The sequence below is a fragment of the Vitis vinifera genome, chromosome 14 (assembly GCF_030704535.1).
Source record: "Vitis vinifera cultivar Pinot Noir 40024 chromosome 14, ASM3070453v1".
Classification (NCBI taxonomy): domain Eukaryota; kingdom Viridiplantae; phylum Streptophyta; class Magnoliopsida; order Vitales; family Vitaceae; genus Vitis; species Vitis vinifera.
The window spans coordinates 25219236-25244271 of NC_081818.1; the positions used below are offsets into that span (position 1 = coordinate 25219236).

Sequence of the window (25036 nt, forward strand, 5' to 3'; positions counted from 1 at the left end):
CAGGTAGAAGAACAGTAGGAAGTGCTTCGGAAAGACGCTTGCAATGCCTCTCCTTGAAGCTGACCTTCAATCTTGGAGCCATTTTTTTTTTCTTCTCCTTCGGGTTCAAGGTTGATGTAAGGAACCACTAGCTCAGGCTCCTAGTTAAATCTGTCCCCCACGGAAGGCGAGTCGGTTGAATTCTAATTGGTTCCAACCTCTGCAAATAGTGAAAATGACAAAGATAAGTCCAAGGCCTTCTCAATAGGCCAGGGAACAGACTTCTTCTTAATAGGGAGATAGACAGAATAGTTGGTGGTCGAATGACCTGCACCCGGAGCTTGCCTTAGAGTCCCTTCTTGACGTTTTTTCTCTCTTTTCTCAAGTCGATATTGCCTTCCCTTCGTGTCTGCTACCCGGGCTTCCATGTAGAAAGGAAAATCCTTCAACACGTAGTGTTCATCGAGCACCAGTATTCTGGGTGCAAAACGAGGAAGGGTATGGACAACGTACAACTCTAAGTCTTGGACCAATGCTAGCAAATTCTGATTGGTCAACAGGGTCTCATGATTTTGCTAACCAGAAAAAATCACAAACTATTTGTTCAGCCAATCAAAAAAAGTTTTGTCCACCCACTCTACCAGCTGATCTCTCTTCCATTTTCCTGTATACACCAAATAAGGCATGTCAGCAACAATCCTATAATTATAAATGAGAGAACAAGAGAACAACAATTTTCTCTACCCGGAATCCCCAACGAACAATGTGGTTTAAAAGCACGAGTTGGATGCTCATATGAACCAGCCTAAGGGCCTGAAACAACAACGTGTCCTTTTGTCACGCTCTTGGTGGAATCTGGAAGTCTGGTCACCAACTGTAGTGACGGAATATGAGCACACAAACTGAAAACTTTTTTCTAACTCATCTTGATTGAGTAGACGAACAGAACCTCTAACAAAGAAAGGTTTAAGTGGTATAGCATATTCAGGATGCTACACCCCATTAGTATCCTCACCGCGTTCGGATAGAGGAAGGCTGAGGGAATCTTTGTAAAGTGGAAAAACGACTTGAAGAGGGAAGGAAGAAGAAAACGGAGCCCAACATTAAACTGCTCCTTGTTGAAAACGATAGCATTAAAGGACTCATCCTCAGTTGACACAGGACCGCCATCCATCAAACAAATAGCAATCCCACACAGCATACGAAAGCGCTCCCTAAACTCACGTTCAGTAAGAAGTTCGATGAGTTTATCCTCATTCGTCCGTCTGACGCCTTCTCTTAGCCGGACATTTTTTTTGGTTTTACCAACCTCACTGGTAGAAGTAATACCCCCTCGTGCTGATATGCTGAAGTGATGGGCCGAGTAAGATCTACACGACATAACGACCGAATGTTAGAAATTAGTCACTCGGCCTTCCTGCTTGTAAGCGATACTTCAGCTATGTAGAGGCCAGCCTACACTAGCTCAAAGCCCATACCCGGACAGAGCCATTAGCTCAGCCTGCAGGGCAGACCCTAGCTAAGGGTCATTCTTTTAACCATACCCCACATGGATCTTGAACCAAATAAAGGTCAGAAGCCTCAAAGAGCAAACGCTACCAAGCTTATCACCGATGACAGTCTCTCTTACCCAGAAAAATATCGGAACGACCCTACATCCTACCAATTGCAACACTCATATTGCGCCCCAAAAAACCACAAACTCAAAATAATCCCCAATAACAACCAGATATGCTGTGAAAATAAAGAAGTCAAATACGAGGGAATAAAGCCTTACCTCAAGAACACCACTGACAAAAACTAGGATTGTGTAAGAAAGATGTATGGCCACCGAAGTTGCAATGAGAATAGATTGCAAATGCTGCCGGAAAAGATAAATGGTGAATACAACAAAAGGGCAGTGGCTAGAGTTGCAGGTTGCAGAGAGTAGGGAAAATAATGGCAGAAGGAAGAAAAACCTTAGAAGGGTGAAACGTCCAAAAGGTATTCCCAAAGGTTTAGGGTCCCTTATTTATAAGGGACCAAAACCCTAGGGATCCCAAAAAACAACCGTTAAGGGACACACCCTGAAGTGACACGCCGCCTAACAAAACACCTTGGTGGAAGTAGCCCTCTTGTAAACATCTGACACGTGTCTCACCCACACTAGGGGACTCTAAGGGACAATTTCAGCTAGTCTACCCCTGCCCGAACACAAGCGTAAGTGCTGAAGGGGGTATTGTAGGGGCTTTATCCCACACGTCCACCCACAAGTACTTCCACGCGTCTGTCCACATGACATCACCCCAACTAGGCCACGTGTCAGTTCTTCATCACTACCCGAACAACCTCCAAGGCATCCAGAGACATCATGTTCAAACTATTTGCGCTGCTAAAGCGGCCCACATCTCCTTGATAGCCTCAAATCTTCTCTAATATACGAGACCATGGTTAGTTGACACCAAATTGATTAATGGGACTCTTCCCATCCTCACGTCTGCTTCAATAGATAGGCATGCTCAATCTCAGGCCATCAACAAGGTTGAAGGGACAGTAAGTTGTGTTATGACGTGTCGTCTAACACAACCCTCAACCGCCTGCAAATGTGATGATTGTCTTGTCACTACTGTACAACCATCGTTACAAGGGTCAACTCAGCACTACAGAGTCTGGCTCCATATTTGAACATTATAAAAACCTTACTGAAAGAGAACGGAGAGGATGACACTGTGAGTTCTATGATTGTTCTCTCTCTCTCTCTCTCCCTAGGGGTCTCTATTCACTCCAAAAATTTAACTTGAGCTTCGGAGGGTGTGTCCGGACAACCCGTCCAGACATCTTTGTGTAGGGAAGTATAAAGCCTAGATTCCAGTACCGGAGCGGGAGCTTTCTCTGCCTCGTCTAAGGGAGGAATCCATCCTCAGTTGACCAGATTCCGATATCAACACATTGGATATGGCCTAGGGTTTCAATTTTCGACCCCTTTCTGCAGATTTGGTCAAAAATTCAGAATAATAGAATCCAAAGGCTATTTAAATAAATTAATTAACATTTGACCTAATCCTAAGGTCATTTTCTTACATTTTAAAAAACAAAAGAAATAAATTAATTCTCTTTCTTCCCCACATACCTTGCTCTCCTGTCTGTCTTCTCTGTTGGCATTCTTTTAATGGGATTTTGCATGGGTTTACAGGTAGACAATATAGACTATTAGCTAGGGAAACAAAAACCAAAGACACATACACGTAAAAGGAAAAACAACAAAGGATCAGCATCGCCAAGCCGAAGCAGCAAGAATGGCTCTATCTTGCCACCCCAAGAGCAAGCAGCCCTTGTCCTCCGTCAACCTGTATCCATCGCATGAGTAAAGTCCCAACAGTATTTTGGATTGTGTCACCGCATTTGCACTCAGTGGTACCCCCTGAAAACCCTTCCCTTCCATTAGTTTCCTCCACTTCTCCAACCTCTCGTGCCTCATCACCCTCTCTGCCCCCTCACACGCCACTATGTTCCTTATCACTGGTGCGAATATGTACTGCTCCAGCTTCGCCCTCTGTGCGGAGTCTGGTGGGAATGTTGCATCCAAGGAGTCGAAAATTGCAGAGTAATAGTGTAATGCTTCCAGGAATCTGCCCAGGAAGTAAGGCCCGTTATGGCTTGCTTCTTGTTCCACTATGGTTACGATATTGGGCGCTTGGTCTCGGATCATGGCCAGCAGGTTCCCCAGGAAATTTGTTGGGACGCGGTGGAGGCGGTTAGCGGAGTTCACAGCAAGAGCCTCGCCGACCCGCCGGTTGAACATGTGGGGCTTAAGGTCCTCGAGTTCCTCTCCAACCGGGTGGAACTCAAATGGGACATGGAGAGAATGGGCTAATTCAGTTAAACAACGACCCGTCTCCCTCACGCTTTCTGGAGAGCATCCGACGCCTGTTATACGGAGAAATGGAGCGCCACCGGGTCGGGCGGCTAGGGCCTGTATGAAGGCTGGCCACTGGTATCCTTGGAGGATATCGAGGTCGATGACATGAACACGTTCTTCAGCTTCAAAGGCTTCAAAAATGGCTTGGTTAGCAGTGAAGTGGGCGAACTTGATGTAGGGGCAGGCTTGATAGAGAATCTGGTAAATCTTGAGGATTTCTAACGAGTTTGGTGGGAAGGGATTGAAGGGCTTTGTGGTGGAGGTACTGGGTTTCGGGGTTAGAGTTGCTGCAAGCCTTGCGCTCAAGGCTTCGGTGAAGCACGAGGCTACTCTTTGCATGGAGTCTCCAAGGGGAGTAACCACCCGATTGAGGTGGTGCAGGTACCTCCTTGCCAACATGTAGTCCTCTTTGGCGACTGCTTCTGCGCAAGCAAGAAGAAAGTGCACCAGTTGGAGGCCACTATCATGTTCCTGTACAAACCACTTCAACAAGTCAGCAAAACAAAAGAGAACAGAGGATTATCTGCTGACTTATTAAGTTTTCAGAGAGAAAGATACCTGCTCAGACCCAAGAGGATGAGGCACCATCAAGCCATGGTTAGGGTTCTGGATCTCCTGCAATTGCTGCTGCTTCTGCTGAAGTTGCTGCTCTTGCTGGTGTTCTTCTTGCAGTTGCTGTGACAATGATGCAGTGCTTGACATAGAGCCCATCTGATACATATCTTTCTCCTGGGTTAGTTGAGAACCTCCAGTGGCCGAGGATTCACTCACTGGTCCAGAAAACCTCCAAGTGTTCTGAAGTGGCAAATCCAACGCTGTCGGATGAATTGTTATTGGCATATCCAGGTACTGTGCCAAACTTGAAGCACCGGAAATTCCCACAGCCGGTATCTTCATCATGGGGTATGAAGATGCTCCAACTCCATCTCTCTGGTAATCATCCAAAAGACTATCGAGAGGTGGCAGTGAAAGGGTATCAGGCTGAATATACTGATATGTGGGAGAGTTGAAAACCTTATGGAGTGGACTCTGTCCTTTCCCTTTGTGGGTGCTGCTGAAAGATCCTAGTTGAGATGAATTGCGAGGAGGAGAGCACCCCAGAAGGCTCTGCCCTTGCATTGATTGAACATGGTTGTAATTGTAATTCATTGGTGAACTCCTGACCGGGGACGAGATCATGAAATCAGAGTCGAAGTGATCAGTGAAAAAGGCCTCCCACATTGAACTGTCAGGTGACTGGACTTCAGCATCTCCATCCACATCAAACTTGAGTCCATGCAAGTTGAGGCTGGACGGGGCCAAGCTGTTTGATTCCAAATCAGACGAGAGAGGAGCCTTTCTTGACTCCAAAATCGACTTATTCGGGGAAGTTGGCTGCTGCAGTTTCGTGCATGAGCTCTCGCTGTTCAGAGACCCCATGCTTCCACAGAGAGAATTGATCATGCTTTTCCCGATCAGAAAAAGCAATTGTTCCCAGCACCCACTGGCCAGAAATGAGAATTCTCACAATACTGTTCAGCTATCTCAAACCGGAAGAAATGAAAACTTCAAATGCTCTCACATTAATATCTTCTTATAGCATAAAACCATAGGCCTCATGCTATAGAGGAAAAGCAAAACCTGTGGATCTCTCTTCTTATTTGGCCTTTTAGCCTCCTTGTCCACATTGCCCGAGAAAAGGAAAGAGATTTACAGACAAATAGCATTTCAATTTTATATGTTTGGAGGTATTTGATTTGAACCACCTCCATTGTTCCACCTCTACTAAGTTTAGCTGTTTTCTATAGGTGTGGTTTGTCATATTGGTACCTGCTTTAACTGTTTCTGGGAATGCCTCAGATTTGGAGTAGAAGAAGACAATTTTGTTGGTTGGGGGCCCACTTTCCTTGGGCCGGCCCAGCTTGGAACAAGGCAGATGGAATGAATAGACTTTTTCTTGTATGTATAATAGTATGAGTTGTGAATTTGGTATTGGTGATTGGTGTTTGGTTCAAAGAGAATCCATTGAGTGGAGAAAACCAGAAGAAAATTGAAGTTAGAAAAAAAAAATGACCTAATTGGACTTGGGAGATGTGGTGCCAAAATGGTAAAACCACTCCAACTATGCATAATTACAAAAGGGCACATTAGCCCTTTTATGCTGAGAAAATTATTGCTATTCAATATGAACACACCTCTTCCCAACATTTTTGGAATATGCTAGGTGCATGACCACCTAGACATATAGTTGGGTACAGGAGAAATGAAATATCACACCAAGGTCTTAGGGTCTTAGGGGCCACAAAATGTAACAAAAATGTGAATCAAAGGCCAAATATGATAATATCAATGAGTAAAGTCCCAGTTTGCAAGAGATTCTGCATGGAATTTAAGGGAAAGTAATGGGCAATAAGTGAAAAGGAGATGAGGATGAGATGCAGGAAAGTAGGAGGAAGAAAGGAGACAAAGAAGAAGACATAGAGGAGATCGTCGGATATGGCGTCGGTGGCGCCGCCTACTCCTTTGGATTTGCCGAAGGAATGAAGCGCTTGTCTCCACCCCTTTCCCTTCCAAGGCGGCATCTCTCTGTCTCTCTCTTTCTCAGTCAGGGAAACCATATCCACTCCACCGTTGATTTCAGTCCCATGTCTCTTTGCTATTTGCGGGAGCCAATGTCACGATGTGGCTTCTTCCAAATGTAGCTGTGCCCAATCACAATGATTTGGTCTTCCTTGTTCTTTTCATTTTTGTGTCAAACACATGTAGCCATGGATCCATGCATAGTTTCCTCCTTCAATCCATGAAAACATACGTTATTAATGCTCGTTTATTTTCTTCACAAGTTTTAAACGTTGTTTAATGGCTAATCTAGTTTCATTTTGAAACCTCGACAATATCATGAACTTTTTTCCTCAGCTATTTAATCAAGTTCATCCCATGCTGTGATGCCAATTGTAACTTTTAATGTAAATATCTTCTTTCTACACTATCAATCGGTTTTTACGATTTTAAAAACTATCAACACGATTAAGAAGAATACATTTAGAGCTGATGCAAGATATCACAATTATCTCTTTTTATAGACACAATATTCTCAAACGAATAACTGTTATAAGGTCGGGCAAATAGTTTTGACCCGAATCAAGGATCGAGCTTAATAATATTTTTCACGACTCATTCTCTTTTCTATGATGTACATTAAATCCCCAATGGGTTTCAATTATTTTAAAATATATTTACATTATTAATATAATGTCAACAACTTCTTTTTCTCATCGGATGCCGATATTACACGTTTCATTCAAGTTTCAAACATTAGTTAATTAAAAAATTCATTCATTTAATCATTGTCTAACATCATATATATAGGTCACATGATAAGACATGATATCCTTATGGCTTCACACAAGTTGTAACCAGTAAAATTTAAACAAGTATTTTAAATAATTGCTAATCAAATTTTGTCTGCAGATACATGATATGATTTGTAATTCTTTAATAATCAAATATAATAATCATTTGTGTCCTTTCAAAGAAACCCCAAATCAGAAAGTTTCTTGTCACGAAAAAATATCACCACTCACCCTCAAAAAGATTAGTCGGATTCCATTTCCCAATCACCGTCTATCATGCCACTAAGTGTGAATAATTGGTGGCACAATTGCGAATCCATCACATCCAGTATAGAGTTTTATGATTGTTAGTTTAGTATTATCCTTGATTTTTTTTTGCACCATTATTGCTACTGCAACTTCATCTTCTTCCACAGCAATTCAATGTCAACTCACTTGTGACATGGCAGAAGCTACTGTGATTAGAGGGAGGGAGAAGTACTTATTTATATGTTGTGTCAAATGATGGGGTCCTGTCCAGTAGCAGTGGCTAACAGCGGGTCTGCAACCTCATTAGCAAGAAGAGAAAACATGTACACAGTCTTGGTATACTTCCTTGATGGGTACATGCTCAGCCCGGAATGTTGTGATTTCTTATAAATGTTGCCTGCTACAACACTGCTTTGAACACCATTTTTTTGTTACTTGTACTCTGTTCTAAGGGCAATTGCAATCTCACTCCAAACTTAATGCTCTTTGCGAATTGTTTTGAGTTTTGGAGTAAATGACTCCAAGGCCCAGAGGGAGGCTTCTACTTTAGTCATACCTTGAATCAATAGATTGGTGGCTGCAGTCAGTAGTCAGTAGTCAGTAGTCAGCAGATGAGCATTAGTTACAGTGATAACTGATAAGGGTCAATGGTGATGGGTGGGCTTGGAGAGTTGACATTAGTAATGGGTTTCAGTTGCACATTTCAGAGGTCCAGGAGTCACATGGATTCGTTAATGCGATGTTGACATTAGATTGTGGGAAATTGAGATTGAGGCCTCAATATAAATGTGAAGGAAACCCTTCAGAACAAGGCCGGTCACCAGCCCACTTGCCTACTGGCCATGGTACAAATTTTTCATGTACCATTGACCAGCGTTGGAAGGAGTCTGCCCAAGGCTAAACTGAGCAAGACCAGCTTTTTATGACTCATTTTGGAATGCAGCTGCTTTTGAGCAATATCTCTGAACTGGAATTTTGGTAGTATGACTGATTTTACCCAACCCCAAAACAATAAACAAATCCAACTCTGCCTCCTAACCCAAAACAAACTGATGTTTCTTCATATAAAACCCCAGCAACTTGAACAGAAATAGGCATAGAGCTTTGCTTTTCTTAGTTGATTAGCAGGGCTTGCACAATTTGGAACAGGATAAAAGCATATGTAGCAACCTGAAAACCGATTCCTAATAACCAAATATGGGAAGAACTTAGTAATCAAAGCTTGAGGCACTTTGAGATGTGTATAAAATGGGATGCGGAAACTACTGGAAGACGCTATAAATGTTTGAGAAACATGGAAACCAAAAATCCTGACACACCATATACTTTATCCTTGTGGTCCAATTTGATTGCCAAAGAAGACAAGGAAAAGATCCAAAACATGGAGACTGTTTTGGCTCAAACTAACTTGTAAGATTCCAAGATTTGTTTTGTTATTTATTGCTTGCTTATAGCTTTTCAGCAATATTTTCATTCAACCAGAGAGGAGAAGGAAAAAAAGGGGGAAGGGGAGGGGAGAGTGAAAATAATTTATGTTATGTTAATGCAAACACCCCATTATGTGGTAAGTCTTTAAATAGTTAGAACTTCTATTTGCTAAGCTACCAACATGAATCTTGGAAAGAAGCTACACTCACATAACTCTCTTTCCTTCCCTCATTCCTTCTCTGTCTTAACTCCACAACCTGCCAAAGGACATTCACATGTCTTTGTTTGTTCTGAAAAGTTAAATGATGAAGTCCCTCAAGTCTTTAATTACAGTTGGTTCTCCACCAACTGCTGCTTCTCATTATCCACACCAACACATCATCTCCAACTATATAATGACCCAGTGGAAGCTAGCTACTAGAAAGGGTACTAGTTATTCATACAGAATCATATGTGGAAGGGTCTTGCTACTCTCTCACGGTTCTTTACCATGGCTCCAGTGATTCTGTTTCTTCTTTCCTCTTTGTTTGCTCAGTCACTATTTTTGAAAGTTGAACCAGAAAAACCGCACAACTCCCACATCACTGTAATGGGGATTGTTTACTGTGATATCTGCTCCAACAACACATTCTCCAGAAACAGCTACTTCTTACCAGGTGATAAATCTCAAATACCCATAAACTAGTTTCAAATTTTGGCTTCATCTTTAGAGAAATATAGGTTATGATTTTTCATTTTTGTTCTCAACTGTCTAAGCAGGTGTAGAAGTTAATATAGAGTGCAAATTCCAAGCAATTTCACCAAGAACCACAGAACAGATATCATTCTCAGTCACAAGAACCACAGACAAGTTTGGTGTTTACAAGTTGGAAATACCATCAGTTGAAGGAATTGAATGTGCAAGCGATTCAGCAATAGAGTCTTCCTGCCAAGCAAGCTTGATGTGGAGTTCATCTTCTTCATGCAATGTTCCTGGTCACAAAACCACAACTGATGAAATTGCAATTAAATCAAAACAAGCCAACGTCTGTATTTACAGCCTCAATGCATTGAATTACAGGCCATCAGAAAGAGATACTGCCTTATGTGGAAATTAGAGAGAGGACTTTCTCAAGCTCAAACCCTCCTCTGCCTCCCTTCCCTAGTTACAGACTTTTCCCACCATGCTTGCTTAAATTCATTTGCTTCAAAATGCTTTCCACCAGACCACCTCTTATTTCATTACCCTTCCCTTCTTTTCCATATTCCCCTCAATCTCAACTCCAAACCACCATCCTTGTGATCATCATTATGCCTCTTACTATATATAGCCTCATCATGGTCCTAGAAATCCAGAGCCTTGGATATCCTTTACATATATATATATATATATATATATATATATATATATATATATATATCCCTTCATCCACTCCATTTATGTACCATAAAAGCTGGGGATTAGTGAGATTTCTTTTCAATTTCATTTACAGCATTAAGCAAGCACCGTTCACCTAACCCCATCCCTTCCTTCCACTTCAACTACAAAAGTGGGATTAGTGAGATCAGTTCAGTTTCTTGACTGCAGTGCTTGTATAATTACATGAGCTACACTACTTATGCTGTCAGAAAATGTTAAGCCTGCACGGTGTGGAGTGAAGAATTTGTAAGTTTGTCTCTGTGGAGAATATGTAAGGTTTGTATGTTCAAGCAAACTTGATATTTACTTCTTTTTTTAATGAGTCTAGATTGTTGGGACAATTCATGAGATTTATACAAGGAATGTAGAAACAACGGAAGAAGGGAACTTACAAAAGGATGCCCAAACTCCCAAGAAGAAGAATGTTTTACTCTTTACCATTTCACCCACACCAGATTCACAAAGCTTTACAAAATTGCTGTAGGTACCCCCATCAGAGTGGTGTCATGATGACTATTTTGTCTTGAAATGAAAGGAATATGGTGAATTAGGTAGGATGGTGGTTGGAATGGTGTAGATTTACTCTTATCCAAGTCTAGGTAATTACTCTAGACTTGCTCTCTTCAATTATTATGGACACCAGTTGTCAATGCCACTTATGGGCCCAGCTGTAGTACATGAGCCCTGCTGATGCCTCCCATCCATAATCTCCCTAACGGCAGAAGTTAGCAAACCCAGAAGCACATTAATGCTTTTCCTCTCCCTCCCATGAGATAAGAACAAGAGCACTTCCTTCTCAAGCAAAGTCAGTGGCCCTTATAGGATTGGTTCTCCCCATCCACAGTCTCTGGCATGGAAAGACAGCCTAGACCAAGTAGTGATCAGAAGTGTGGATGCAATGAACGCCTAGCTATTACTAGTTCAAAAAATAGCGGGTTTTCCAGTACTTCACCTGCCTGGTATAGAGAATTTGTTAACACAATTCCGTTGCAAGAGCAGCCTTCATAGTGGTGGGTATGTTTGGTCTGTTGATCAGCCTGCAACGTTAAAGCTTCACTTCAAGCTCTCCATACAAGGGCTTCAAAAATAGTACACTAGGTAAGACACCCATCTTCCATGGCTTTCATCATGAGTTCTTCAAGCTTTTCAGTGCTAAAACAAGAATGACAGTTACTCACAAATTCCATATCCCCAACCCCATCAAACATACAATGGTTCATGCAGAGTCCAAAAACAAATTTGTTCTCCAAACTCCACAACCTGAATAACAAGTCAAAGAAAGAAGATATATACATGGTGGAGTGAAGATGCAAAATGCAGCAGAATATGATTATATTTTTATATAGCCCTTTGAAATGGAATGTTTCTTGATTCTGAGAAAACAGGCCCTATGAGACGGGACCGAGAGTACACATAGAAAGTGAAGGGAAACAGAATTCTGAAAATAGTGGAAACAAGGACGGTAACGGAAATCTAAGCAATCGGGAACACGTGCCTTGCACGTAAACAAAATCCAAAATTGAAACATGGTCCCAAGTCCAACAAGGAGCCTGAGGCGAGTGGGGGAGTGATAGCCGGTGGACTGGCATCCCAACTTTCCTTATTCGAGCTTTTCATATCAAATTAAACCATTATTAGACCAATAATGAATCAGACCAGTGCGTCTTTGTCTCCCTCATTATTGTTCTTCGATCAACAGGAAAATCAGGCCATTTCTGTCTTTCTTTCTTTCTTCACCATTATAATATTGGATCAACAAGAAAACAGAGGCCCCATTGCTTTTTCCTCCATGACTATCATTGGGTTAAAAAGAAAATAGTCGAAGTTGGATACAATCATACAAGTATATGACAAATAAAGACTCCATTCAACCAATAATCACCTCTCAAAATGGATGATGCACCAAGCTTATTGGGCCATTTTAAGGGCCTCAACTCTTGACAATCATGAGTTATTTGCTTACCTTCCGCTTCACGTACAGCTTATGAGGCTTGGGTCTCCCCAATAAAAGCCTTAAACATGGTGCCTATCATGAAGACAACAAACATATAGGAGCCTCATGTCTTTATAATGGCTTTAAAACGTGTGTACCCCGTTAAAAGGTGCGCGTACCATATAATGGGATTTCAGAGTATAAACACAACATTCTCTCATTTCCCAATCACTCTCGTACGAGTACATCCTTGCATTCCACAAAATTTTGATACCACTTAGAACACTCAAACTCTCGTATCAAGGTCAAGTATCAACTCTAATACCATACCACCTACTTGTTTCATCCTATATAAATGTTGTTTGTCTTGTGTCAAATTAATCCTCACAATTTCATAACGCATTTACTCGATTAAAAAGAGTCCACCATGAGAACAAATTTTTCATGAGAACAAATAAGGTGAGTGAAGAAGAGAGAAAAAAGAGAAAAACAAAGTCATCCTCGATCCAAAAGATAAGAAGGCTGAAAATCCAAAAAAATTCAAGGGCACACAACCAACATGGGTACAACATGGCATGGCGTTGGCAATCATTAACTGGAACACAGCATGGACCACTGAAAACTTCCCAGTATGTGTATGGACCAGCCAGCTCCACAGGGATGTGATTGTTGTAAATGAATGTAATCCTTACAGATAGGGGCAGCACCCTTAAGATACAGATATCAGGCTTACCTTGCTTCAGCCTGTACCTATTACAATAACTCAAAACAAAGAGATGGCATACTGCAAAGAAAAGTCATGCAGCGCCACACTTGCTAAGACAGGCAGTGCCCTCTTCCAAATAGTCTTGTCTGCTAATCCAAAACTCTGGTGCATCCTACATTGGTTCACCAGCAAAATCAAATAAATGATCAAGCAATTAAAACATCAAAAGGTCGGTTTTCTGCTGGCCAGACTTGAAAGCAGGGAAGAGAAGATTTAGTACAGCATAAACCCATTCAGTTAAATTATGGAGCAGAAATACAAGCAGTAAAGGTTTGAGCAAAAGGCACCTTCATAATTCCTGCAAGGACTGCACCTCCAAGGTACACCATATGCTTTCTTCGTGGTGGATCCTCTATCCGCAATCGCAGTTTCTGTTCCTCACCAAAGCAAAACATTCAGAAAAAAAATTCAGACAGAAAATTATAGAAGTGAAACAGCGAGAATCAATATATAATCCCAAATTGTACAAGTGAAGCAGCCAGAATCAATACTTCAAACCAAAGTAAAATCATCAATAATTTATGAAAAAGTTTACTGCTACAGAATGTAGAGATGAACTGTCATTAAGTATGCTAGCCAACCATAATAAGCTGCAGCTATGTGTTATCATAAGCCATAGGATCATGTGCTGCAGGCAAGTCCATGAGAAAAAGAAGTCCAGAATTTGGAGGCTTAGGAATCTGCTGCATGTCTTGACCTCTCAAAAGTTTATCTGAATGGTTAAGGCATGAATCTAGGCATCCACTTACTTATGGACAAAACCAAGATAGTAGTTGGATACTCAACTTGAATCATGAGTTAAGCAGGATTTGCAGTGAAGGTGCTAAGATGCATAAATGTTTTTCAATCTTCATCTTATTTATGTTAAGAGGAAAAACAAAAGTACCTATAGAAAAAGGTAAAAAAATAAAAGTAAAATTCTAGGCAAAGAAGCCCTGTTGCGCTGAATGTCAGAATATCCAAGACGAAGAAGGGAAATACCATTTAATTTCTGATGTATTGACAGCATGAAACTTCATTCATGCTTAGAATTCCATGGATGTTTTTTCTATTTCGCTAAGTAACTTACATATCAGGCCATGTTAGGTTAGATACAAAGAAAGGTCAACAGTAGAATATAAAAAGTTCATTATTAAACTATATGAAGACGACGAAAATCAAGAATCTGATGCCTATTTACTTATTTATCTTCCCAAAGCATAGCACAAAGTATTTGGAATTTACCTTCAACCCATCTTTGTTCCCCTTCAAAACTACTTCAAGATAACGATCTAGAATTTCTTTCTCCAGACTGTAGAAAAACGAATACAACTTTACTAACATCCAATCCATAAATCATGAAAAGCATAGCCATTATTGTAAATGCAGTAATACACCCACAAGAAATGATGTGTTTGGCTTGGTCAAATATTCATTATCCTTGAATAAGTTGGTCAAATATTCATTATCCATGTATATGTAATAAGTTGCCTCACATATGCTTGTGTCGTGTATGAAACCAGAACAGAGCAATAAAATATTTGATGCAAAGAGGATGTTAATACACTACCGGCTAGGTAATCCAGGATACATAGTACTTCCCCCACTTAAAACTATATGCTGGTAAAGCTGCAAAAGACAAAATAGAATAGAGTAAACAAAGAGATACCAACAAATCCACATTGACAAAAATATAGCGAGAGAATAAAGCATGCACACAGCCACATGGTTAAATAGCCTGCCTCAACTGATGCAGGGGATGTAATCATCAGATCTTCAATTGATGGGACATCTTTACGATGGTCAACTTAGAAAGTGCACAGGCAAACAATCCTAACCTTTGGTCAATCAACTTCAATATATGCAGGATATATGCAGGCATGCAACATCTAAAAATAAGACTGTCAGATCCATTCTACATGCAGGGTAAAGCACATAGATCCACTAAAGAAACCACAGCAGATAAGAAAATACACCAATTTGTGATGGCAGTATCCAAGATCTGAAGCCTATACTACTTAGAGGAAGATCGGGATGAAAAAAAATGAAAGAAAGAAAGAAAGAAATCTACCAAAGAAACTGATGGAAATTTAAAGAAAATACCAAGGTCAGTCCTTGTATAAGTTTTGTTGGAATGAAATAATAGATTATCTAAAGCATAGTTCCTTTTTCTAACTTTTATCACATTAAAATTCAGTTGAAACCAAGAGCCATTCATTCCACAATATTTAAAAATTTAATGATCAATCACAGAAAGACACACAGGAAATATTATTTTTTTTAGAAATGATCTCAGTACCATCATACGATTGTCAATATCCATTTCTTGGATACAGCGAAATACCATGTCTGCCATTCCATCACCTTCAACATCTATGAGTTCCTGCAAGAAAAAAGAACATCTAAACACCCACAATTCTCTACCTATTCAAAACTATTACTGTGACTGCATGCCTTCATGGTTACAGCCTTACAGGATAAAAATCTGTTAAAGAGCTCCAGTAACCAGAATTTAAGGGTGAGATGGCTCCAATGAGATTATGAATGCTTTTATCAGAGACTGTAATAACAATAATATTAACATGCACCAGGGTTGCCAACTTCAAAAAGAATACATAACTATCATAAGTTACAAGTCAAAGCCTTTTATGATGGAAGAACTTTCCTTTTTGATAGGTTGTTCCATAATATTAAAAAAAAAAAAAAACCTGAGGAATAACATATCAAACAAAAGAATTTTCCTTAGTAAAAACTATCAGGAGTTACTATAGTAATCAGCTTGGTAAGCATGTGTTTGTAGAGACCCTTTGATCTACTAATTTGATCTCAGAGTTTCTCTGCCTCAACAATTTAAAATAGGATAATTAGAAAAAATAGCAACAAAAGTGTAAGCTTTTTTCCCCTTTTCAGGAGCAGAAATAAAAGTGTAACTAGTGATGATACTCATCAACTTTAGCATATTAATTTCATGTTATTGAAAGTGTATAGACAATGTCACTCTGCTTCTTGTTAAGGTCACCTCTAGGTTTTATCTATGGTATAACTCATCAAAAAAAAAAAAAAATTACCAGTGGTATAAGCACTGGACTAAACCTAGCCTCATCACAACAATGAAGGGTTGGTCAGAAGCAGTTTTTCACTATTGAGCACTATCTAGGGCCATATATCCTGAAAAATGTGTATCAACTGCATTTAATGTAAACAATTACTGCCTGCATTTAATGTATTGTAAACATGAAAATTTTGCATACATTCAAGACAAATACAAAAACATTAAATGATTTGCAGTTAGAAAGGCAAGCTTGGTTTCCTATTCATCAGGCATTTGATATATTTATTTGGTTGCTAAGTCATTGCAGTTTAACAGGATAAACCTAATTTGATGCATATGGTCCATATTACTGCTAACATAAGCTCTAATAAATTGTCAGACTAACAGTAATTGCAATAATTGTCATCCTGTAAGATACTCATGCGGTCAGTTTGCACTGTATTGAATGCCCAACAAAGTAACATAAATGATTATCTCTTAAACAAATAACAACTGAACTATAGAAAAGCATTACAATAACATAAAAAGATGTAGCATATAAAGACAAAGGAGTATAACAGAAACTATTTTCTTTTTTACTTTTTGATTGCAAACGACAGAAAAACTATTTCCATGATAACCCTCAATAGGATGTGCCATGACATGGGCAGTTTAGCATTTATGTGATAAACCGCTAATACTAAGATAGACCCAGAAATTGTATAGAATTGGAGCACTTGAAGATAGATTGAATATATAGAACATAGAAGAATATATAGAACACAGAAAACCAAGGGAAATTCAAGCTTACTGGAGTAAAAAGTGCTTCAGGGGCTTGAAACCGTTCAGTGCCAACTTTAATGACCCTTCCATCTGGCAGCTGATTAAATAACCAATGACTATAAGAAATTAAATGAATAATTATTTATTGAAGCTAAAATGTTTTAAATCCACAATCACCAGTAGAAGACTACAATTATGATATTGCTGGTATAATATTCAGCATGGCAAGCATACATGTATCACTACCATAAATAAGCAGATAAAAACATAAATAATCCTAGGAAGTTTAGGATCAAAGTTTCTTCACTTATGCTATGCCTAAAAGAATGACAAACCAAACTTTCCTCTGAAAAAGACCCTATGAAGATTTATTAGACACTAAAGAATTAACTTACAGTATAATTTTTAACAAGGATGGTGGTCTCAAGTCCCAATTGGTATTCCCTTTTGTAATCATAACTGCAAGAAACAAGATATATCACACAGTAATACAATAACTTCCACGATAGCAGACTAAGATGTCAAGTTCTTTGTTCACCTTATATAGCAGAGCTTCTCTTTGATTTCTCTGACTGTCTCAAAATCAGCAGTACGATTCATGGCATACCTTTAGAATAGAAAGTTCAGTGTTACAATCAGAAAAGAAATATCATTTGAAGAACATGAATAGTGAAAGTCATATTGAAACTAGTAACATATTTTAGCAAAAACATTGTCACTTACCCTCTCCGTGAGAGCAAATCAACAAGATAAGATGTTATGTGCCTGCCAGCGACATTCATTCGCTTGGTAAGATGAGGGAATGAGTATCCATCGACAACTGGAACCTGGAGGGTATTTTCAAAAGTAATTATACTTAAGGGTTAACCTACAAGTGATACAGTGCAACACTAAAAAGTTTTGTGGTGCTAAAAGTTCTTTCATGATTTTTAATGTTCATCTGTCCTGGATTAATCAACTGTAGAACTACCAGTTCTAATGTATGAAATGATGCAACATCTTTTCACCCTAATCCATACCCAGCCACCAAACAAGTATATGTTTTTTCTATGAGTCAAAGGAGACAAAAAAAAGTAAAAAATGAAAAAAGAGAGAGAGAGAGAGAGAGAGAGAGAGAGAGTTGAAATGATGCAACATGTTCACATCGCAATCCATATCCAGCCACCCAAAGACAGGTTGAATTGTCTCCACAACATAATATAAAAGATATAACAACTTCATCAGATGACTATATTTGAGGTCTCAACTAAAAATGACTACCTATCAACACTGAGGTTTCACAAATACAAGTTTTCCTTTATTTTGTAAAGATGATTCAACCTCAAGGTTGCCATGCAGAGAAGAATCCAATTTAGAAAACACTACAACCAAATTTGGTTGGCACATTAAGTAGAATTATTCCATTTTGATCCTAAAAGAATTTGAAAGAAAAATCCCACCTTCTGAAATGGAGCCATAAACAAGTATAGTAGAAGTTTTAAACCATGTCCTTTCATAAAGGACTGAAAACGAAATTTTGATTCAAATGCTACAGAAAACAATTGAACTTATTCCAAATGCTAAAAGAACGCAATAAAACACTTTCATTCTTGTGGGACATATCAACCCAAGCAAATAAATTTGGATCCCAAAGAAAAACAACTAAAAATTATTATGGTACGTCTCATTTAGAAATGGTTCTTGCATAATTTACCACATGAGTGACACCATCACCAGAGTCGATAACTAGTCCAGTCAGCAAACCTGAGTAAAGTCAAGGTAATGTTGAAGAAAAATCAATCTTATATTGGATCAAGATACTTGCGCATTTAAATTTAATAACAACAATAGCAATAGCAATAGCAATAGTCATCATAATGAAGATGATGATTATTTTCAAAATAGGATTCAAAAAAGCTATTACAGGTGATTTCACTGTTCATGGCTATAGTTTCAAATAGAACTTTTATAGTGCCTTAGTAAAAGATCCATGTGATATTTGTGAGAAATGAAATTTTGAACTTTTGACCTTGAATCTTCTTTATAAGCACCTTGAGCATACAATGTTAAAACAGCTTGGATTTGAATGAACACACCAGCAAAGTTGTATTTCTCAAACATGGTCTCAACCTGTAATGTCAAGTCAAACTCAAACTTAAAGGGACAAAATATATAGTAATTGAAAATAGCAGTCATAATTTGGGACACATTATAACAAAATTATTTTTGAAGTGGATCACAAACCATTCTTTCACGGTTTTTTGAGGGGTTAAGGGGCGGGTCTGTGAGTAAAATCTTGCATTCTGTTGGATCTATCTGTTGAAAGAAAATGTGAAATAAAGTCAGTTATGTTCGGATGAAATGTGTATGTGGTTGCATAGAATTGAAGTGGAGGCCCACTATCTAAATCAACTTCTGGTGCTCTACATTCCAATAATTTGACATAAAATTTAAATTCAATGGTCCATAAATCCACAAAAACTAATTCATAGGCTATGTTTGGTTCCCGGAAAATTTGAGGAAAAATGCGAGGGAAAGAAAATACAAAGGAAAAGTAGAAGGAAAGAAAAAGTGAAGGAAAATAAAAAAATAGATTAAAAGTTGATAAATTATTTTTTTTGTTACTTCAAACTCATTTTATTTATTTTAACTCATCAATATAAAGATTAAATAATTTAAAAATACATAAGTTTTTAATTAGTTTTAATTATATTTGATTTTCTTTGATATTTTTCATAGGACAACCAAACATGAGAAAATCATTTTCCTTAACATTTTTTTTCTTTCCTTTGTACTTTCCGGGAACCAAACATAGCCATATGGAAAGTGAATTTTTCAAATTCCATAGAACAAGTACAATCAATGCAACCATACACATCCTACAGAAAAGGAATGAACACTTAATTATCAGTTGGCATAGAAATCAGCAGCCCTTGAAAAGTACCTTCAATTCTTTGAAAAATGCATGGTCCCAGATGTGACCCATATCATCCCAGTTTTGCACAATACCATTGTTAACAGGATAAGATATATCCAGTTGATGCCGCAACTCTGCACAACCTTCTCCTACGATAATATCCTATACGAATGAGAAATAAAGAACAGCCCCTCAAATTCAAGAACCAAGTTATAAAGATGGAATGTTAAGCTATGTAGCTCAAGACCAGGATGCCTGAGCCCCCAATATAATGCCCATAAAGAAACTTGACATAACATCTATGTCAGGTAAAATAAATGCTAAGCTTTCAGAGATGTACTAACTTCTCTTATTACTCCATGCTATGATATTAGTAAATGTTGGCTATATGTACATAACTGAAGTTGTTCAGATGAGACTGCAAATAATCACGGTTGCAGATAAATTTAATTGTCCCCTGGGTAAGAGCTCATATAAAACTTTTGCAATGCCGATGGGGATATGCAAATGAACAGAGAGGCTCGTTAACTAGGAGACAAAATGCAAAATTTCTTGGTAGATGAAAATGTTCACCTTGAGCTGCTGTTCCATGAGTGATTCTTCATATCTTAGCAGGGGCCTGCCTACCACACAAGGGAACACAGAGGTAGGGAAGTTCTCGCCAGCAAAACCACATTTGACGTACTGCATGCAATAAATCCAGTTTCAGATACCAATAAATAAATAAATAAATATAGATATTTTCAAGACATGCACCTAAGTTGAATGGCTCAATTGTCGTTTATTTATGTATGAATCCATGATTGAAAATGAGAACCCTCCTCACAAGACGAAGCACAAAAAAAAAAAAAAGGAATTTTATGAAATAGACGATAGAATTAGAATTTTACATTCAAATCTTACATAGAACACAATTGAGCCAACAACATTGTATGTGTGCAACTCAACGGAAACATAACCCAAAACTCAAGAGTTTCTGGAATTCAACCACATCAGATTATTGATCGCAATCAGCAGATCTTATGGTCAAACGGTTAAATCCGATTCCCAAACAGAGGCTATTCATACGAAACAAAATCAAAAGATTAAAGACCTCAAGTGTTTTCTGAACTCAAAATCACCAATTACTCGATTAAACCCCAAATTTTGCAAAGATTTACTTGGCAAAGTCATTGGATTCGAATAATTAGCGGATCGACCGGAGAAATGTAAAATAAAAATGGCCTTCAAAATTTGAACGAAGCACAAAAGAGAAAATTGTAGCAGAAAATAAAATTAAAAAGAAAAAATGGTGAGAGAGGAGCTACTCCGGTGCCATTGTCGCAGACGACGACGTTTCGGTTGTCCATTTACTCCAAAGGTTGCGGAGCAGAGAGTTGTTTCCCCTACCACCTTCGTCGAAGACTTGAACCAGGAGACGCTTGCAAATAAAGCAAGCGATTCCAAGGCAACTCTGCTGATGGCGATGCTATTGGGCTTAGGTTCTTCGCTCCCTCCAGCCCACGCCTAACTACCAAGATTCAAGGAGTCAAATCAGCATATGTTTTGTAAAGCTCTTATAGTATTTAAAGCCCTACGCTTATGCTTGATTCCTTATCCCTTGATTTTTAGATTCAGTTTTCCGAATTTTATTTTATTTTATTTAAAAAAAAAAAAAAAAAAAAAGCCATGTAAGGGAATACTTTAAAATAAATAAATAAATAAATGGGATCCTCTACCTTTGAATGCAATCAATAATTTATTTATTTATGTAATCGGGAGTAACTAATTAGGTTTACAATGAAAACTATAAAGTGATCGCAAAGTATGTCACGGTTTGATTGATCATCTTCTTCCTATTCAAGTTGGGTTGATCTTAACAAAAACGATTTATTTAATTTTATGAATGATTCGCTAAAGAATAACCGTTTTGTTTTTATAGATTTGTTCAAAATCATTTGAATTTTGTTGTATTCTAATAAAAATCTTTTTTTTACACAATGAAAATTTATATTTTCAAATAATATTAGGGGGATTTGCGATCACTCTTGAACCCCACTATTGAATCTAATGAGCTAAAATTAAAGAGTTTTAAGAGGTGGAATAGAATAACTTGATTGAAGGTTAATGATCATAGGTTTGTAATGCATGTATATCCCATAATAAGGTCTTATTTTTCTATACTTTTGGGGTCGATGACTATTCATGATTATTAGCAATACACCTAAGATATATATGGTGGAATAAAATAGATTCATTTTTCAAATCTTGTTTCGATTTAGAGGAGTCATATGAAGAACAAGTTCAAAATCATAGTCAATTCTTGTTAAATCTTGGTATAAACCAGTTGACCAAAATGAGAATCCCAAATTGCACGAGCAATACATTTTACATGTAAAAGATCTTATATCCAAAATTCAAAATTTTCTTGCCAAGCTACATGAATCAAATTTCTAGAAGTTTATTAAAAAATGATTGGTGATGCCTAAAATGAGAGGCAAAAACATGACAACAATATGATAATGTGATATAATGACATTATTGCAATTGTTATTGATTAAGGACCCCCTAAGGAACTCTGAATTTTTTCCTCTTTCCATTGTCATGTCTTACATAATGAATCTAATCTTTGATAAGTATAGTAATAATATTATTAAGAGATTGACTAAAATTCCATTATGGCCCAACTGTAACTTAATGTTCATTATCTAAACTAGTCCTCATGTTCCTCATATGAATCTCTTATTTGTTGAGAGCGTTGCCTAAAGGTAGTGTATAACTCATGATTGTATTATGTTTTTTTTTTTTTTAATTCCCCTCGTTTCAAAACACAACAATTGACTTAAAAAAGATTTTATCATAAACTATTTATTTTCTATCAGTTCCTATAGACTGATCATAAGTTGAAATATAGTTAGAGTTCTTTTGTGTCTTAAACCAATACGAAATACAATTTACCTATATTTCTTTTTTATATAATTCATAGAATACGGTTGAAGCTAAGGATACTTGAGACCTTCACTTTGGTAGGCATAACTCTTCACTCTTTAAAAAGGTTTTCATAAGCATGGTGTACTCATGTCTCTTCCCCTAAAGAAGCTCATGTAAAAAAAAAAAAAAAATCATATTCTAAGGCATGGTTTCAAACAAAAAAGATTTAAAAAAAAATAAAAATCAAACTCCTTATAGAAGCTTGGTTTGTTGGCCTTTTGTGAACCGAACTCTTTACATTTAGATTTCCCCCAAGATTTTGCTTCTTCAAGTCTTAGTTTCGGTAAATGTCAATTAATGCAAAAGGTTCTTGTATGCTTCTAGCTGAAATCTTATTAAAAATAGGAGCCTATGGTTTGATTCAAATCAATATCCATTATTACCACATGTTCATTTTATATTTTTCTCCTTGGTTGATGGTAGTAGGCACAATGCAAATAATCTATGTAGTTTCAATATCTTTTAGTCAATGTAATTTAAAAAATAAATAAATAACCTATTCTTTTGTATCTCTCAATCTACTATTTTGAGATTTTGAAAATAATAATAATAATAATAACAATAATAATAATAATAAATCAAGTTAGATTATTTTGATAACGTCAACTTGCATGAATAAGGGCTTACTCATGTAAGTGCACATGCTTACTTTGACTACACAGACAATGCTCGTGCAAGGAGTTGGAAGTTAATTGATACACAATTTTGCCTACTTTATGTAGACCTGTATGTCTCTACCACATTCAAATTTGGCATGGTAGAGTACCACTAATACACCACCATATGTAGTAAATGATTCTCCACTCACATGACTACACATGTCTTGTGATGTTATGTATGTACACTGATGCACCACATGTTAAACTAGAAAGTAAACTTGGCATGAGTGTTTACCTCCACCTTAATGGATGTCCATTTGTGGCGATTTCTAAAGGAGTGTATCATCACATTCTAATTAGAAGATACTAATTAAGACATCATTCTTTTGCCTACATGAGAAAGGGAGGGGTGGCCGTTTTAAGCTCATAAAGATGATCCCACAAGGTTGGTTTATCTAGATCCCATAAGATGATTTCAACATGCAAGATTGATGTAAGATTGCTCCCTAGAAGGTAGTGTTAACTTAACCCTTTGTATGGGTGGTGTCAATACACACCTTTTTTACTTCATGAAAGGTAGGGGGTACATTGTTTAAGTTTGCATCACCCCGTGGCCTCTCCACTTAGTCTCCCCGTTTTCTCAAAGACATCCCACTTAAGGCATGGTACCCTAATGCTATTACACCATCCGAGTTAGAAGAAGGGTTTAAAAGGTTCTACATGGATCCGGTACACCTCATAGGTGGGTTTAGCCCTCTCACCATTAAGTTCATAAGATAAACTAAGTCTCAATTTAATAAATAGAGTTGGAGGCTTTGTCGAGATGGGATAAATTGCATATGCATTAAACCCTTTTTTACTCAATTGAGACGAAGGAGACATGTCGCTATTAAGGAACCCATTTCCATCTAATGTCGCATGATATTATAAGGATTAATTTCATTCATCTCCCCAGAGGTTTTAACTAATTACATTTGGTCCTCAAAATTTCATCAAATACCTCTTTTATTTTAAGTGAAATGATAAATGAGTGAAAGTAATAAATGAAAAAGATAAAGAAAATATTTGACGAAATTTCAAATCAATGAGGTATTAGGCGTATTCAACCAAAACTTTAAGAGATGCGAACGAAATTAATCTAGTATTATAAGTATATAAATTTAATACAAGAGTTGATTAATATGAATTTATGAAGGTCTTTTATTGGTTAGGCTTAACAACTAATAAGGTTTAAATTTGAGTCTCTAAATAACTAATTCATAGGTTCATTTATTCAGAAAAAAGAGAAGGACTAAGGTGGTGTTTGTTTTTTTACTTAATTCTAAATAAAACCTTAATACTTAATAGTATTAAATATTAGGTTGTTTGTTTTTGTAGTATTTTATTTTTATTAAATATTAAAAAGTAAAAAATACCATTGTGTTATTTTTTCTATTTAAAAAAAGCCACATATTTTGGCTTTTTTTATTTAGTAAAAAGTTTATAATAAGTCATGAAAAAGTAAAAAAAACAAACAACCTAAATTCTAAAACTAAATGGTTTTCAGCAAAAAGCCAAAAAAACAAACACCACCTAAGACTACTCTTGACATAAGATCCTTAAGAGACCTTTCCAAAGGCCCTCTTAAAGTGCTCCATGGCGTTTCATCCTAATTAGGGACCAATATCATTCACTTCTCCCACCCCTCCTCTTAATTTTTTTTCTACTAAGCTATTGACGCCTCATTTTCCCCATAGCTTATCTCATATGGTACTAAGACCTTACCATCAACATTCTTTAAGGGAATTTAGGTGG

At 37.6% G+C, this 25036-nt stretch overlaps 3 protein-coding genes across 3 annotated transcripts; 1 reads left to right on the top strand and 2 right to left on the bottom strand.

Annotated features, from left to right (window-relative positions):
• Positions 1 to 3226: 3226 nt before the first annotated feature.
• LOC100263422 (GRAS family protein RAM1) lies at positions 3227 to 5320 on the bottom strand. Its single transcript, XM_002274798.2, has 2 exons — positions 4436 to 5320; positions 3227 to 4348 (listed from the first exon to the last, which is right to left on the bottom strand). Exons 1-2 carry the CDS (start codon positions 5318 to 5320, stop codon positions 3227 to 3229), a joined length of 2007 nt encoding a protein of 668 aa, XP_002274834.2.
• A 3919-nt stretch (positions 5321 to 9239) lies between these two features.
• LOC100265200 (pollen-specific protein-like At4g18596) lies at positions 9240 to 10607 on the top strand. The gene is made up of 2 exons (XM_002272559.4): positions 9240 to 9542; positions 9646 to 10607. Exons 1-2 carry the CDS (start codon positions 9338 to 9340, stop codon positions 9981 to 9983), a joined length of 543 nt encoding a protein of 180 aa, XP_002272595.1. The 5' UTR covers positions 9240 to 9337; the 3' UTR covers positions 9984 to 10607.
• Positions 10608 to 12719: 2112 nt separating this feature from the next.
• LOC100242912 (actin-related protein 2) lies at positions 12720 to 21275 on the bottom strand. The gene is made up of 15 exons (XM_002272449.5): positions 20981 to 21275; positions 20247 to 20357; positions 19701 to 19835; positions 19001 to 19072; positions 18808 to 18886; positions 18471 to 18520; positions 17501 to 17604; positions 17316 to 17384; positions 17173 to 17236; positions 16806 to 16874; positions 15263 to 15346; positions 14534 to 14592; positions 14209 to 14275; positions 13272 to 13355; positions 12720 to 13096 (listed from the first exon to the last, which is right to left on the bottom strand). Exons 1-15 carry the CDS (start codon positions 21020 to 21022, stop codon positions 13016 to 13018), a joined length of 1170 nt encoding a protein of 389 aa, XP_002272485.1. The 5' UTR covers positions 21023 to 21275; the 3' UTR covers positions 12720 to 13015.
• Positions 21276 to 25036: the final 3761 nt, after the last annotated feature.

Coding starts and splice junctions, on each gene's coding strand:
- LOC100265200 (XM_002272559.4), top strand. CDS start 9,338: ATGTGGAAGGGTCTTGCTACTCTCTCACGGTTCTTTACCATGGCTCCA. Junction 9,543..9,645: donor AAACAGCTACTTCTTACCAG/GTGATAAATCTC, acceptor CTGTCTAAGCAG/GTGTAGAAGTTAATATAGAG.
- LOC100263422 (XM_002274798.2), bottom strand. CDS start 5,320: ATGATCAATTCTCTCTGTGGAAGCATGGGGTCTCTGAACAGCGAGAGC. Junction 4,349..4,435: donor ATCCTCTTGGGTCTGAGCAG/GTATCTTTCTCT, acceptor TGGTTTGTACAG/GAACATGATAGTGGCCTCCA.
- LOC100242912 (XM_002272449.5), bottom strand. CDS start 21,022: ATGGACAACCGAAACGTCGTCGTCTGCGACAATGGCACCGGA. Junction 18,887..19,000: donor CAAAAAACCGTGAAAGAATG/GTTTGTGATCCA, acceptor TTGACATTACAG/GTTGAGACCATGTTTGAGAA. Junction 14,593..15,262: donor ATATTGACAATCGTATGATG/GTACTGAGATCA, acceptor TGTCTTTTGCAG/CTTTACCAGCATATAGTTTT.